At 46.3% G+C, this 16,631-nt stretch overlaps 1 protein-coding gene across 1 annotated transcript in view; it reads right to left on the reverse strand.

Annotated features, from left to right (window-relative positions):
- GABBR2 (gamma-aminobutyric acid type B receptor subunit 2) overlaps positions 1 to 16,631 on the reverse strand; it is a 365,308-nt gene that overhangs the window by 45,296 nt on the left and 303,381 nt on the right. Inside the window, exon 13 of the mRNA XM_036854586.1 lies at positions 9,826 to 9,948. Coding sequence (XP_036710481.1) covers positions 9,826 to 9,948 — 123 coding nt within the window. The remainder of the gene's footprint in view (positions 1 to 9,825; positions 9,949 to 16,631) is intronic.

Below are 16,631 nucleotides of genomic sequence, written 5' to 3' on the forward strand. Positions count from 1 at the left end.
TCCAATTAAATCTCATCTAGCATTCTCATTTTAATAACTTAATCTGGAACTTACACCTTGCCTCCTCTCCCAAAGGGGCTGAGGCAGCACAAAATAAAAGCCCAAACACAACAGGACAATTAAAAATAAAGACAAACGATCAGAAGGCGAGATAATCCTCCAGGAACCTGAGAAAAGATGGTTATTGCGGCGAGTGTTGAATTTGGCTCCAAATTTCTGGCAGCCAAGGTTAAAAAGAAAACAGAGTGGCTTATTCAGTTATGATTGCTTGATTGAAGGAAGGAAGTGGATAAAAGTTCATGGCAGGTGGTGCTGGGGAAGCACAGCCCATTTCCTGGCACTAAAGTCTGTGAGGATCTATCCTGTGGATCTTTATCTCAGGGGCATTAAGTCACAAACTGAACAGTAGCCTTTTATAGAAGATGCTGAATCATTCTTCAATTGGCAGCTTTAGCCCCGTAATTGGGCCCTTGATAAAAGGTGAGGGTGTAATATTAAATTAAATTGCAGCTCGGCAAAGACATTTCTTGGAGAAGCCGGCTTAATGGGCCCAGACAGATGGGTTGAATTCGGACATATGGAGGCATGGGGAGAGAGTTCTAGGTGGAGGGAACAATTTATTCAATAAATGTTTACCGAGCACTTACTGTGAGCCAGACCCTGCCAGTGGGTGCTGGGGACACACGGATGGCCTTGGCCTCTGAGGAGGTCACAGACTAGGAGGGGCCAGGTGCACAGACAAATAATTACCACTGTTGTGACCAGATGAGGGGGCCAACAGGGTGAGGCGGGGGCCTAGACAAAGGCATCCAAGGCAGCCCGCTGTTCCAAATGCTCCTGGAGAAGAGGCTTCTGACTGCCTCTTGAAGGTCAAGTAGGAATTTTTTACATGAAGATGGGGTATTGGGGTGGGAAGGAGGGTGTTCTGGGTAGAGGAGGACAGCAAATACAAAGGCGTGGGGGGAGAGAGTGTGTGACGTTTTGGAGAAGTGCCATTAATAAGGGGAGCTGAGCGCAGGGAGCGAGGGAGGGGCCGAGAGATGAGGCAGGGGAGGCAAATGAGGCCAGGTCACCGGCTCATCGAGGTCCCCTTGAACCGCTCAGGAGTGAGGGCTTCATCCTCTAGCTGATGGGGAGGGTTTTAAACAGCAGAATGGTATGGTCAGAACATCAGGTGGTGTAGTCCTCTCCTGGGAGGGGTTAGTCAGGCTCACTGGGGTGGCTCTCAGCTAACGAACCCACCCAAAGTCCTTGCAGAGTCCCACTACCTTGCCTGGGGCGTGGTCTGCATCCAGGTGGGGCCTGAGGACGGCCATCCAGAACCCCATGGATGACTACGGATGAGAGACCTGTCCTACTGTTCAGGGCTGGTGGCGATGACCCATCACTTGGAATGTGACCTTGGCATCAAAGCCTTGGGCCACCAGGCTGCCCATGGGCAGCCCAGAGAGCAGGGTGCACCTTGACCCTTAGCATGCCCCTCACCCTGGACATTCTGATGTCTCTTTTTTCAAAATAAATAGTGTGAGATGGAGCTTGGACAAGCTTTATGAAGATACCAGACGTTTCTGAAAGTGTCTGCTTTAGGATTGGATTTTTTTCAGAGCAACTGTAGAGGGAGGCAGAAGATAAGAGTTAAAATTATTTAAAACTCTATGTATTTGCCTCTTCCAATATCCATTTCCATAGAAACATAACTGGAATAAGATGCCAGTTTCAGAGCCAAGGGCAGTCCATGACTTCCAAATCCCCCATTTGCTTCAAAAAGCACGGTCAAAGCATGAAATATGGAGGAAAGTCTGAAATACTCCTCTGTCCCAAACTGCCCTTTACTTGGTCACTGCCCAAACGGCCAGAAAACCACAGAACCCAGAGCGCAGGCGGTTCTTGAAGCAAGCTGCCTGGCAGCCGGTGTGGACAGCCTGCTGCCATTTCTGTAAGTGAACGTCACACGCGTAGCTCCCGTGGGTGACCGACTGCACGTGATTCTGCTTCTGCTGCCCCCTGTCTGGGAAGCAGATGGGGGGAGGCTCAGGGAGCAGAGGCAGCCTCAGTGGCTGCCTGGGGCTCTCCGGGGGTTCAACACTGGCGGTCTTTAGTGCCGTCCGCCATCTCCTCTCCATTTCAAAACCATTTCAGAATGGTCAAGTGGAGGCGTAGGTGGTGGCCTGGTAGAGAAGAAAGGCTTGGGAAAAAGCAAAGAACCCTTCCACCTAGATTCACAGGCTGTCTTCACACCATCAGTATGCACTGCTTTCACTTCAGGGGAAATTATCTCAAATTATTTTCCTTAAAAGCAAAAAAAAAACCCCAAAAACCAAAAACCAAAACCCATATGGGTGTGTGTGTATATGCACACACATACACCGTGTCAATTCTTGGCTTTCATCTTACTTGATCTAAAAGTAGCATTTGACACGCTTCATCAAAACTTCCTCCTTGAGACATTTTCTTCATCTGGTTTCCTAGACACCAGACTCATCTGATTTTCTTTCTGTCTCTATGGTTTCTCCTTCTAGGTCTCCTTTGCTGTTTCCCTTCTACCTCCAGGGTCTCCAAACATGGGAATAATTGAGGGTCTGTCCCTGGTCCCCTTCTTGTCTCCATCTAAATGCCCACCAGTGCTCTCACCCAAGGCTTTGTGTCATCTATATGTTGACCACATCCAAGTTTCCATCTCCAGCCCACACCTCTCCCTGAACCCCACACCCGTATGTCCAATACCTATTTACCATCGCCACTAGTATCGTAGGTATACAAAAAAGGAGAGTTTTTCCCTTTTTCCCAAGAATATAAATTGTATTTTAAAAACCTTTTTAACATACTTGGCAGATTTATCCACCCCCGCTACCTGTGAAATGCAGAAACAGCCAATCTTCCCATCAGACTCCGTAAAGCAGAGGAAGCACGGTGCAATGCAGGAGTACTGAGGACGGGGCCAAGTCATTGGGGTGGAGGGTGAGGGAGCCTGTCAGTCCTTGCCTTGGTCTGAAGCATTCATCTCTGGAGACCCCTCCTTCCTTTTTCAAATTCCTCTCGTGCAGGGACAGCTCTCTCTCCCTTGCCCCTATCTGTGGGCAGCTCTCTCTCCTGGCTACCTCCTTTGTTACTGACCACCACATCAGAGTCCCCTGCCCAGGCTTCTCCTCTTGTTCCCATCACTGCTTACTTATTCCTCGGGCTCCAGTCAGGACGTCTTCACTCTGACTGTACCCACTCTCTGGGTGACCACACTCATCCCCACAGCTCCCATCCTCAATGTATTAACCGCCCCTCCCCCAAATCTCTATCTACTGGACAAACTGCTCCCTTGTGCTCTAGGACCCTGCATCCAATCTTCTTTCTGCCCAGAAATGAACCCCTCACATGCCCTCCAAAACCCGCTCCTCATTCTGCACCTGACCTCGGTGATGAGGTCCGCCATCCACCACCCACCCAGAAACCCGGGCATTGCCCTTGCTGCCTCCCTGTCCTCCTTCCCCCTTAGAGTCAATCAATCACCAAGCCTTGTCACTCCTGCTTCCTTATTATCTCTCAAATCCACCCACTTCTCTCTGTTCCCACTGCAACTGCCCTGCTTTAGGTCGCCATCGGCTCCTGCCTGGATTACTGCAGAAACCATCTCTGAGCCACTGCTGGGCCTTCAGCCTCACCCCTTCATCTGTTCTCACCCTGCAGCCAGGGCAAATCTGATCATGTCACTCCCTGATTAAATGTCTTTAATTTTGAATTTTAAACTCCTCTGCTTAGCACACAAGGTCCCTAATGACCCGGGCTCTGCCTGTGTCATCATTTGTCCTTCCTGTCACCTCCCCAAAGGCACCCTCAGCTTTGGACAGCAGAACCACTTTGTATATATCTTTAAACCATTTAGGAAAAAAATGATATACTAACATCATGTTTAATGTTGAGAAGCTAGATGCTTTCCCTCTAAGATCAGAAACTAGGCAAGGTTGTTCTCTCTCACCAGTCCTATTCAACATTGTACTGGGAGTGCTAGCTAATACAAAAATAAGACAAGAAAGGAAATAAAATGCATACGGATTGAGAAGGAAAAAACAAAACTGTCCTTTTGTCAACGACATGATTGTCTATGTAGAAAGTCCCAAAGAAATCAACAAAAACCCTCCTGGAACTAGCAAGCAATTATAACAAGGTTGTAGGATTCAAAAGACTTTTGTAAAAACAAAAACAAAAACAAAAACACAACACCATTTATATCAGCACCAAAAACAAAATAAAATACTCAGGTGTAAATCTAACAAAATACATATAAAATCTATATGAGGAAATCTACAAAGCTCTGATGAAAGAAATCAAAGTAGATTGAATCACACAACAATGTAAAGCAACTATACTCCAATAAAGATGTTAAAAAAAAAAAACCAAAGTAGATTGAATCAAAGTAGATTCCATGTTCATGAATAGAAAGACACAATATTGTTAAGATGTCAGTTTTCTTCAACTTGATCTACAGAATCAATGCAATCCCAATCAAAATCCCAGCAAGTTACTTTGTGGATATTAACAAACTGAGTCTAAAGTTTATATGGAGACTTTTTATAAAAGACCCAGAATAGCCAACACTATATTGAAGAATAAAAGTCAGAGAACTGATATTATTCAACTTATTTGACTTCAAGGCTTACCATAAAACTATGAATCAAGACAGTGTGGGATTAGTGAAAGAACAGACAAATAGATCAGTGAAACAGAATCAAAGTCCAGAAATAGACCCACACTAATACAGTCAACTCATCTATGACAAAGACACAAACGCAATCCAGTGGGGAAAGGACAGTATTTTCAACAAATGGTGCTGGAACAACTAGACATTTACATGCATAAAAATGAATCTAGACAGTGACCTTGCACCTTTTACAAAAATTAACTCAAACGTGATCATAGACCTAAATGTAAAACACAAAGCTATAAAACTTCTGGAAGATAACAGGAGAAAACCTAGGTGACCATGGGTTTGGCAATGAGTTTTTAGATCACAACACCAAAAACATGGTCCATGAAATAAAAAATTGTTAACTTGGACTACATTAAAGTAAAAAATTTCTGCTCTGCTAAAGACAATGTTAAGAGAATGAAAAGACAAGATATAGACTCAGAGAAATTATTTGCAAAATATATATATGATGAAGTTCTTGTATCCAAAATATACCAAGAGGGAATTCCCTGGCGGTCCAGTGGTTAGGACTTGGTGCTCTCATTGCCGTGGCCCTGGGTTCAATCCCTGGTTGGGGAACTAAGATCCCACAAGCTGTATGGTGCGGCCCAAAACAACAACAACAAACAAACAAAATAGACAAAGAATTCTTAAAACTCAACAATAAGAAGACAATCCAATTAAAAAATGGGCAAAAGATCTGAACATATACCTCACCAAAGAAGAAATATGGGTGGCAAATACTGTAAGCATATGAAAGGATGTTCCACATCATATGTCATTAGGAAACTGTACATTAAAACAACAATGTGGTACTACCACACACTTATTAGAATGGCTAAAATCCAAAATACCGACAACACCAAATGCTGGCAAGGGTGGAGCAACAGACACTCCCATTCATTGCTGATGGGAATGCAAAATGGTACAGCCAGTTTGCAAGACAGTTTGGCAAAACTAAACATACTCGTAGAATATGATCCAGCAATCCTGATTCTAGGTATTTACCCAAATTAGTTGAAAATTTATGTCCACATAAAACCCTACACAAAAATGCTTATAGCAGCTTTATTATTAATATATTAATATATTATTAATTAATTATAATTTATTAATAGGAAGCAACCAAGATGTCCTTCAGTGGGCAAATAAACTGTGATGCATCCATACAACAGAATATTATTCACTGATAAGAAGAAATGAGCTATCAAGTCATGAAAGGACATGGAAGAATCTTAAATGCATATTGTTAAGTCAAAGAAGCCAGTCTAAAAAGGCTACATTGTGTATGATTCCAACTATATGACATTCTGGAAAAGGCAAAGCTATGTAGACAGTAACAGGTCAGTGGCTGCCAGGGGTTGGTAAGCATAGAGGATATTTCAGACAGTGAAACTGTTCTGTATGACACTGTAATGGTAGATACATAATTTTATGCATTTGGCAAAATCTATAGAATGTACAACACAAAGAGTGAATTCTATGTAAACTATGGATTCTAGCGAATAATAATGTATCAGTATTGGTTCATCAATTGTAACAAACATACCACATAATGCAAGATGTTAATAATGGGGGAAACCATGGGGTGTGGGGTGGGACATATATGGGAACTCTCTATACTTTCTATTAAATTTTTCTGTAAACCTAAAACCGGTCTAAGAAATAAAGTCTATTAGTTAAGTATAAAAACTCTTTTAAAATGATAAACATCATGTATTTAGAACAGTATCTAGCACATGACAAGTGCTATATAAATATTTATTATGTACAAATGAATAAATGTGGAGCCGGGATGCCTCCAGTCGGACTCCAGAATCAGAGTTTCATTCCCTGGACACTTGCACTGAGAGAATGTCTTCCACGAGTTATTCTGGAACTCTTCTGTTATTCTCAAACCCTTCATCCTGTTTATTTACTTCCAGCTGCTATCAGAACCTGTGCAATCTAAAGTGACTGTGCTTATTTGCGTGTTTACTGTCTGCCCCCCACTAGCTGGTGGGCCCCATGAGCTCACGGTCACGCTGTTGTGCTCACCTCTGTCTCCCCAGTGAGGTGAGGTCTCCCTGCATGCGGCGGTGCTGGGCTGGGTGGTGCGGGAGAGTGATCTATGTGGCCCAGGAGGGGTGGGTGGGGCAGAAATGCACTCAGCAGGGGTGAACAGCATGCTAAGTGTCCTGACAGGGGATGCCTAGATGCTGGGGACGGGAGTGGGGAAGAGCAGGCGCTTAAATCTGGTAGAGCTCAGGAACACACTGGCTAATACAGGGGCCTGGAACTGAAGTTCATTTACTTGTCAGAGAAGGTTCTGGGAGGGGGGACAGCATGGGCAAAGGCTTGAAAGTGCAACACAGAGCAAGGCCTGTGACTGGAATCCTGAGGTGTTTAGAGTGTCCAGAGTGACCAAAGGCATTCGAGGTAGGTGTGGTCTGAGGGGAGGAGAGAACAGACCACAGAGATCTTTGATCACCTCTCCCCCAAGCGTAAGCTTTCTCTCTCACTGGAGGTTCTGGAGCAAACAGCCCCTCGAGGAGAAGTTAGGACCCCTTAGCCCCTGGGCACACTGTTCAACCGTCATGCTGAGTCTGACAGAGGAGGGTCTGAGGGAAATCAACTGACAGTTTAGCGATGTTTGGTGGAAAAATGACAATAAACCAACAGGGCTGTGGGTCGACAAATCAAAGGTTCTGCTACCATGGCAACAGAATGACAGGGCAACCCTAAAATTAGAGGAGAAACGAGGATCAGGCCAGGAAAGGTTCAGAGAGAAATCTCCGCAGATACTTGGAGGGAAACACAGAGACAAGGTGTGGGGAACTCGAGCCAGGGATGTGGCTCTCCTCCAGCCACCCCCCTTCTAAAGTCTGGATGCCGCGGGCAGGACCCCCTTCCTTCCCAGGCTCAGTTTCCTCATCTACACAGAGAAGCACTTCCGTGGCATCCGGCTGCTCCTCAGTTTGAGAACCATTCCCTGGAAGGTCTGGAATGGGCTTGGGTTGTACGCGCGGAGCCATGGAGAGCAGCAGTACTTACTACAGAGAGCAAGGAAGAAAGGTAAGGTGGGTGGTAGCCAACTGTCCCTCATACTTATGGTCTGCACAAGGTCTACCTCCTGTAAACGGTCCAGGGGGACAGGCTTCCTGGATTTATTTTCAGAGTCGGCCGACTCTAGCCCTGCAGCCTCTCCCACCACAGCCAGATCCCAGGGGATCCTGTGCATGTTCCGCCCCGATCTTAACCTTGAGTGGAGGTGACAGTGTCCTGCCTCGCCGGCTGCCATTGGGCTCAGCATCAACCCAGCGGGGTCTGCTCTCTGCCCCTCCGCCCCAGCTCCAGGTCCTCCCATGGGCTCCGCCTGACTCGCCTTTTCTCCTTCTCTGATATCCTGGGCGCTCAGTCTGCCTGTTACCTATTTTTAGGCTTCGTCTGCAAAATGTGAAAACACTTCTTTGCCCAACCCACTTCACAGACCAGTGACCAAGGGTCTGTGAATACACCTGAAAACTACGAAGTGCTGTCGTGTATTGAAAGGCAGGGTGGGGGAGTGGGTGAGACAATAGTTGGTGGTGTTGCCACTAACCTGCTAGGTGACCTTGGGTGCCTTATATAATCTCTCTGGGTTTCTGTTTCCTCATCATTAACATGGAGTTCAGGATAGCACCTATTCCACGGAGTTACTGTGAGGATTCAGTGAATTAACACACACATCTAGCTACCAGCATCACCACTGCTATTACTGTTATTAGCATTATTGCTTGTGATTATCATCACCCCAGGCTCTCCCTAGCCAGGGGGCCCGGTTAGCCAATAACAACCCTTCCTCCTGTTGATAGCCTGTCTGGATTTCCAAATCCTGGTGGTGGGTGGTGAATTCCCCTGGGATGGAGTTGGGGGCAGGTCTGCTCCTTCGTCAACTGTGCAGATGAGTGATGACCAGATGTCACCTCCCCTCTAGCCACAGTCCGTCTGCACGAGTGACCTCAGCTGAGCTCCTGTCCCCTTGGCCCATGGGCACAGCCAGTGCAGCTCTGTCCTCTGCCAGGTCTGATTGTGCCTGTCTGGAGTCCCGCTTCCTCCCAGGATGGACACGTAAGGCAGTGAGATGGAGGCGCACAGCCTTAAATCCTTCCCCTAAATCTGCGCTGTCAGTAAACAGCGTTCTCTGCCACTGCTCCGACTGCATACCTTCTTACCGGGCTGAGCGAACCCTCTGCCTGTCTCGAGACAAACGAGGCCTGGCATCTTATTTGCTAGAAAACCCTTCTTGTCCAGAAGGATAAAAACCTCTGTCCTCAACGCATAAAATGACTGTTTCCAGGTTAGTTTTATTGATAAAATTCACACTAAATCCCACAAAAAGATTTCCCTAATAGTGCAGTGAGAGAACTGGAGAAAACTCCAGTTTTCTCAATAGAATCTGCTACCGTGTAGGGAAATCGTACTGTACAGCCACTGCTGTTCAGCTGGCTCTTTCCGACAAAGGCATGTTTAACACTTCTGGGAGAAAGTCGACAAAACTACACTTCCCTAATCTTGAACTTCTCTAACTGGAGCATCCTAGGAAGACCACTGTGAGTTAAGAGCAAGGCCCAACGCAAGACTACTAAAATATATATTTAACGGTACTTTCATGTAAGGTTCTTCTTTTTGGCAACACATCACTTTGAAGATCCTCTAGTAACTAGAAGGAGCTATCAGAGTGTTTATTCCCTCCTAGCACTCCTTAGGGAGCTCACTTTAAAGGAGAGATTAAAAATGCAATGTAATTTCTAGGCTGATGGATCATGTAAATGGGGGCTTCTACAATGTGTAGAGAATATACTGGTTTAAACGACCCAACATTTCCCCTTAATTCTGCATATATTAATACACCTAGACAAACTCTTTCACCATTTTTTTCCAGGAGTGAAGACCTTATATTTGGCCCTCCTGAAATAATATATGTCTCAAATGGAAGGAAACGGAAATAATGAGACATTCCTGATAGGGAATGTGGACCCCCGTGGACCTATGATGATTTCCCCGTAACCACCTCGATTTCTTCTCAAGAAGCGCACCTGGGGCAGTAAAGGAGATGTGCTGCCTTGCTGTCCCCTGGGGGGCTGGGAGCAGCATAGGCCTCCCTCCCGCTGGTGCCAGGTGCTTACCTCCATGCTGTACCTCTCCACCGTCCTTCTCAGGGGGTCCACAGCCTGCCAGCAAATGAGGATGCACAGGTCAATCAGCAGCATGCCCCCAACGATCACGAGCAGTTTCTGGTCCTTGATGATCTGCAGAGAGGGCAGGGGCAGAAGGGACGTGAGAGAGCTTCCCAAACAGCAGCCGAGGGGCCAGGTCAGGTGGGTGACTGAATGGCATCACCCCCAGTTTGAAAATTTCCTCAGACTCCCCATCTCCTGCAGGATAAATCCAGCCAAGCTCCTTTGCTTGGCATTCAAGGCCTTTCATGAGCTTGGCTTGTCCATGCCCCAAACACACACATATACTTAGTCAAATCTGAGGACTCCCAGGTTCTGGCCCTGCTGTGATTTTCACCCCAGGCCTTTGTGGGTGCTGGCTCTTTTGTCTGGAACACTCTCTTCTTTCTATGTGGCAAATAATCCTTAGAGACCCAGATTCATTTCGCCTCCTCCACGAAGCCTCCTTAACTCCCAAAGCAGAACTAACTACTCCCACAGCACTCTGTTCCCATACTTAATCATACTTAATACATTCAATACTTATAATTATGAGTAGTAACTACAAGAAGGAGAATAAATACAAATGCTAACATTTAATGAACACTTACACTGTGCCTACCTCTAGGTTGATTGTTTTACATACAGCATCTCATACAAAGGCAGATACTATTATTATTCCCAATTTTCAGATGAAGAAACTGAGGCTAGTGCTGGTGGCCAAGTAACTTGCTCAGTGGAATATAGATACTAAGAGGTGAAGCCTAGATTGGAACCAAGCTCCTCCTCTCTCCAGAGTGCACATCCTCAAACATTTACAGCACCTACCACACTCTACAGTGACCAGATGCTATATTAAGTTGTATACACATCTGCCCTCCTCAGTAAACTGGAGAACCCCTGACAAAAGGGAAGCCTGTTTTATTTATTTGTTTGCCCTCAGCACCTAGCAGGGCCTGGCATGCAGTCGATACTTAGAAGTTTGCCTGGTTGAATTGAGATGAAGGAATATATAAAGAAGAAATATAATTCCCATCCCACTTTGCAGCTTGGGGTATCTTTAGTACACTGTGAAGTTCCCACCCCACTTTATGTCCGTTTGATGGGCATTGGCCTGGGGACAAATGCTGTCAGGGGCAAAGCTAACCTGTATTTCACTCACTGCACGTTTATGTGTCCTCACCCCCCGCCCCAATGCCAAACAAAAGCTAATGTGATGAAGTAGTTCTAGAAAAGACTAGAAAAATAAACAAAACTGAAGCAGAAGCTTAAGAAATATCGCCAGGTCTGGCTTTTAATGATTAAAGCCATCCTTAAAGGAGAAACAGACACTCAAGAGACTTCTCTGTGGCCAAACTGTGAAAAGAACAAGAAAGTACTGCTGAGTTACTGCCAAAGAGATCAAATCCACTAAGACCACTTTACCTGGGGGTGGGGCACTGGCAAAGCCCCCTCTGAGATTTTTCAGAAGCATTCAGTGCACCGCTGATAGCTTGCAGAAACCTGGTTTAACCCTTGCCCTCAGGGAAACCAGGCAGCTCCCTGTTAGCCTTGAGAAATTGTGCCAAAAGCAAGAAATGCCTGAGGAGCTTAGGACTTGGAGGACAGGCTGGAAGGGGCCTCCCTGCTTGATGCTCACCCAGGGCTGTTTGAGCCCCAGGCATTTGCACACACTGTACCTGACTCCTGGAAGTTCTTTCCCCCACCTTTGTGCTGGTGCCCTCCTACCCTGATTTCAACATTGAGCCTGAGCAGCTGCTCCTCTGTGAATCCGGGCGTGCCCTGCATGGGGCCCATGCTGCAACTGTGTTCCTATCAGAACCGAGGCAGTGACCATCCAGTCTCCCCTCTGTGCCTTGTGCAGGGGCTGGCTCTCAAACTTTCTTGAGGAACGTGTGGAGAATGAATGAGCTCTCAGGAAAAGGCCAGGGGAAAGTGGTGCTGTTGAGCAAGTTCAAGGTCACTGTCTCCTGCCTAGGGCTCAGGTTCTACTTCCTATAAGGCACCACCTGCCGCAGGTTCCTATCCTTTCCCAGGCATTTGTAGGTGCTGGTTCTTTCGTCTGAAACACCCTGTTCTTTCTGTGAGAGGCTCTGTGTGGCTGGGTGTGCATGGGGTCGGTTGGGGGTGGTTGGAAACAGGGCTAGCTGGAGGGAGAGAGCCTGCACGACATGCGATGGAGCCTCATGTGGGACCACTGGAGGTTTAAGCATCTTTAAGCATCAGCGTGATGGGGAGCTCTGCAGCATTAAGGGGTGAACCTGAGGCGGGATCCTGCAGTAGGAGGCCAGTTAGGAGCTGGGGCCATTGTCCTGATGAGGAAGGAGGAGGCCTGATCCAGAGCAGTGACTACCAGACGGACAGGAGGATGCAGATGCCACAAACACCGGGCAGGCAGAGTTGCGGGCCTCAGCCTCTCAGTCCTCTCCCCCTCCCCAAACTTCCCCAACCAGCAAGTGCCAGCACCTCCAGGTCCCTCCCTCTCTGCCAAGTCTTTCCCATGAGACGTAAGGGGTACTACTCTCCCCACAGTCTAACTCCCAGGAGGCAGTGAACTTGAACTTGCTCAGCAGTACCACTTTCTCCTGGCCTCCTCCTGAGAGCTCATGCATACAGGAGTATGGACCACCTTACACTCCAGCACACCACACCTCAGGTCTGTTGGGACTGCACAGTCTACACTGGACAAGAAGTAGTACATTGAAGGGCAGGGCTGAGAAACATGGGTTGGGGCCACCCTCAGTGAGCCCCTACAGGGGAGAGACCTCCCTTCTGAGTGGATACCGCACCTCTCCTGCTGCTGCCTGAATGGGGAAGGCATGCATGCGGCACAGAAGATGAGCATCAGAATTTCTCTCTGGTAAATATGAGAGTCAAGTCCTCCCAATTTTAAGGCTCAAGTATGAAGTGTGAGGTAGCAGAGTGGCAGTGGAAAGACAGGACCTGGGATTATGTGGACCTGGACTGGAGTCCTGGCTCCATCCCTTGTGACCTGGGTGTGACCCTAACAAATCACTTCCTCTCTCATTCTGCATTTCTGATTTGTAAAATGGCAAGGAGTGGGGAGGCTCATGTAATATCCCTAAGCATGGTGCAAAAAAAGAACACAGTTGTGGATCTAGAAGACCTCACTCTAATCCCAGCTCTTGTGAAATGTCATCTTGATCAAGCTGTATGACTCTGTTAGGCTTATTTCCTCCTCTAAAAGTGAGGCCAGTGAGCTCTAAGCTGCAGAGTTGGTATAAGAGTGAAATGAGATGATGTATGGAAAGCACCTAGCACAACATCTGGCTCAGAGAAGATGCTCAACAAATGGGCTCTGTGGCTACCATTACTTGGATTTTGAGAATGCATGGTTCTGTGTTTATCTGGAGGACAGTGACATCTAGGGGCAAAGTGTGATACTGCACCTCAGCTCCGCTAGACTCAGGGCTAATCATCGCACAGATGGACCCAAGGTGGGAAGATCCTGAGAGTAACAGGAGAGGACATGTCTAATTTCCTTTTGGTACCATTTCCAAAGCCTGGCACTTGACCATTGTTTGTGACTAAATGGATTTAGTCTAAGTAGTTATGGATCACATTTGATTTATTAATCACAGGAACATTTATTGAGTGCCTACTCTGAATCAGGTTCTTTTCTAGGCACTAGGGCTGCAGCAGTGAGCAAAACATAAATATCCTACATTCATAGAGCATGCATGATAGGGGGAGACTAATAATGAATAATTATACAAATACCCCATACGTACACACAATACAATGCTAAAGAGAGGTGACAAAATAATCTTCTAAAAAAGATCTAAAAATTTAAATTTAAAAAATAGCACTGACCTAACCCTACAAAGTCTGAGCACCATAGAATACTAGAATTAGGCAAGGCCATGTCTCTAGTCTCACCTCAGCTTCCCTGACTTCCTTTCTTATTTTGCAGCTTTCTCTTCAAAAGCTGCACAAACTTTCCTTGGTTATGTCAGTGCACATTGATGCCATGAAACTCAGTTCTCTCTCTGAGGCTAGGTTACTTGTGCTCCATTCTCACTGAGTGAGAGATGAGAGTGAAGGCACCCAGGAACGATTAAGCACCCAGTTCTGGCAAGAGATCTGAGTTTGAATCTTACTAACTAGCTGGAAGACCTTGGTAAGTTTCCTAACCCATCTGAGCCAGTTTCCTCATCTACACAATGGGGGACGATGACCACACAAACCACTAGATTACCAGAGCCTGGCTTACAATTACTGTTCAACAGATGTTAGCTATTACTATTAAACATCACTTCCCATGGTTGTTTAGAGCAGAGATCAGCAAACTACGAATTTGGCTCACTGTTTGTCTTTGTAAATAAAGTTTTATTGGAACACAGTCATATCTATTTGTTTATGTGTTTGCTTCTGGCTACTTTCGTTCTACAGTAGCAGAGTTGAGTGGTTGTGACAGAGACTGTATGGCCTGCAAAGCCTAACATATTTACTATCTGACTCTTACAGGAAAAGTTGGCTAACAACTTCTTTTGGGAAAACGGCATTTCTTTATTTCTTCAAAAAACTTCCGATATTTTGACTGATTCAGACTGGCCTTCTACTAGGACCAGCTTATTGCCTACTTCCAGGGACACCATTCCAGAGGGAATACAGTGTGAATGGTGCCCCCTGGAGTTGTACAACCAGCGGCCCTGCCTTCCTGCCGTCACTCAGATGATGGACACTCTCTTGGCATTTTCCTGAAGCTGAGCCTGGATGAAGGTCTGAGAGGATGGCCCTATGTTATTATTTGCAACCGTATCAAGTCATATATGTAGTGAAGTTTCTTTGTCCTCAAAAAACATCTGCCCCCAAAACAGATCTCGTCTCTGAGTTACCGCTCTAGTCTCAATGTTCCAATTTGGTCCTAGTAAGAGTAAGAGGCAGAATAAAGACTGTGGTAGTGGGCTTCCCTAGTGGCACAGTGGTTAAGAATCCGCCTGCCAATGCAGGAGACACAGGTTCAAGGCCTGGTCCGGGAAGGTCCCACACGCCTCAGAGCAACTAAGCCCGTGAGCCACAACTGCTGAGCTGCGCTCTAGAGCCACAATTACTGAAGCCCGTGCGCCTAGAGCCCGTGCTCTGCAACAAGAGAAGCCACTGCAATAGAAGCCCGCACACCGCAACTAGAGAAATCCTGAGCACAGCAACAAAGACCCAACACAGCCAAAAATAAATAAATTAAAAAAAAAAAAGCCTGTGGTAGTGAGGCTTCTCAATTCAAGATTTTACGATTGATACTATAAAAATACTGAATTTAGAAGCATTAAGTCACCACATGTCAATACTTCCTTTAATAGGCTTCTTTTTCTTTAATGTCTTTCAAAATGTAGCCATATGGGGTGAAGTTTGTGTATGTGTGTTTGGGGAGGGTGTGACATGGTGGGTGGGGGAGGATGAGGTGGGAGACAGGGAAGGAAGAAAAGGGTAAAAAGACTGAAAAAGAAGTGTGAGATTGCATTTTCAGATTTAGGTAAGTCTTGTATATGTGTCAGTAAAAAAAAGATTAAGGGCTTCCCTGGTGGCAGAGTGGCTAAGAATCCGCCTGCCAGTGCAGGGGACACGGATTTGAGCCCTGGTCTGGGAAGATCCCACATGCCGCGGAGCAACTAAGCCCGTGTGCCACAACTACTGAAGCCGGCGCGCCTAGAGCCCGTGCTCCACAACAAGAGAAGCCACCGCAATGAGAAGCCCGCGCACCGCAAGGAAGAGTGGCCCCCATTCACCGCAACTAGAGAAAACCCGTGCACAGTAACAAAGACCCAATGCAGCCAAAAGTAAATAAGTAAAATAAATAAATTTTTAAAAGTGCATAAGAAAAAACATTAAAAATAAATTAAGAGGCTCACTTTAAAAAAAGTTTAAACTTAAAAAAAACAAAACAATGACAGTAAAAACCAACCTTGGCTATGTAAAATGCTGGAGTCATGGAGAATTCAATACCAGCTTTGACCTGCGACTGCCACAACCCTTTGAAAACAATCTGGTTCCCAACTTGAGTTTTTGATCTGTGAAAGGTATAAATTTCTCTTCTATACCCTTAACCTCCTCTAATTTGGCTGATAAATGATACTCAGCTGTAGCACCACAAGGCTTTTCCTGGAATAACTGTAAAGCCTAGAGCAAAAACTGTCTCACACTGGAAAGTTGTATTCACCTGGCCTAAATCATTTTCACAACAGACTAAACTGGTGACCAAATCTTGTATTCAAAGCCTTTGGCAGTTTCTCAGACAGGCCCCTCCCTGGACTCCTGGGCCCACCACCTGCCTGGGCTCTCACTTTGCCCAGACCCCCGGGGTGGGGACAGTCCCCTTGTCCCCTTGTCCCAGGCAGCCCAGCAGCTGTGGCCACATCACAGCCCCAACTCCCATGGCACTTTCAGACAACTGAACTCCTGAAGTCTTCCCTGGCATGTTTTGTCAATTGTTGCCAGACAATCTGAGTGTTCTTGCTTAGTGATCACATGAGTAATAGAAAATAAAGGCCAGTTCTCCATTGCCAATAATAATATGCATGAATTACATATTGACACAAAGAAACTAACACTGTGATTCTTCAAAACCAGGATGGACTTGTCATAAATGGCAGAGCCACAGAGCAGGAGGGGCCCAAGAAGTCACGTGGTGCCTGTCAAACTTTGGCTTGCATCAGCTTTGCCAGGAGGGCTGGTGGAAACACACGTTCCTGGGCTCCAGGAACCTGATTCTTAGGGCTGGGGGTGCTGAGAGAATTTCTAACAAGCTCCCAGGTGAT

This window comes from Balaenoptera musculus, chromosome 6 (assembly GCF_009873245.2).
Source record: "Balaenoptera musculus isolate JJ_BM4_2016_0621 chromosome 6, mBalMus1.pri.v3, whole genome shotgun sequence".
NCBI lineage: Eukaryota > Metazoa > Chordata > Mammalia > Artiodactyla > Balaenopteridae > Balaenoptera > Balaenoptera musculus.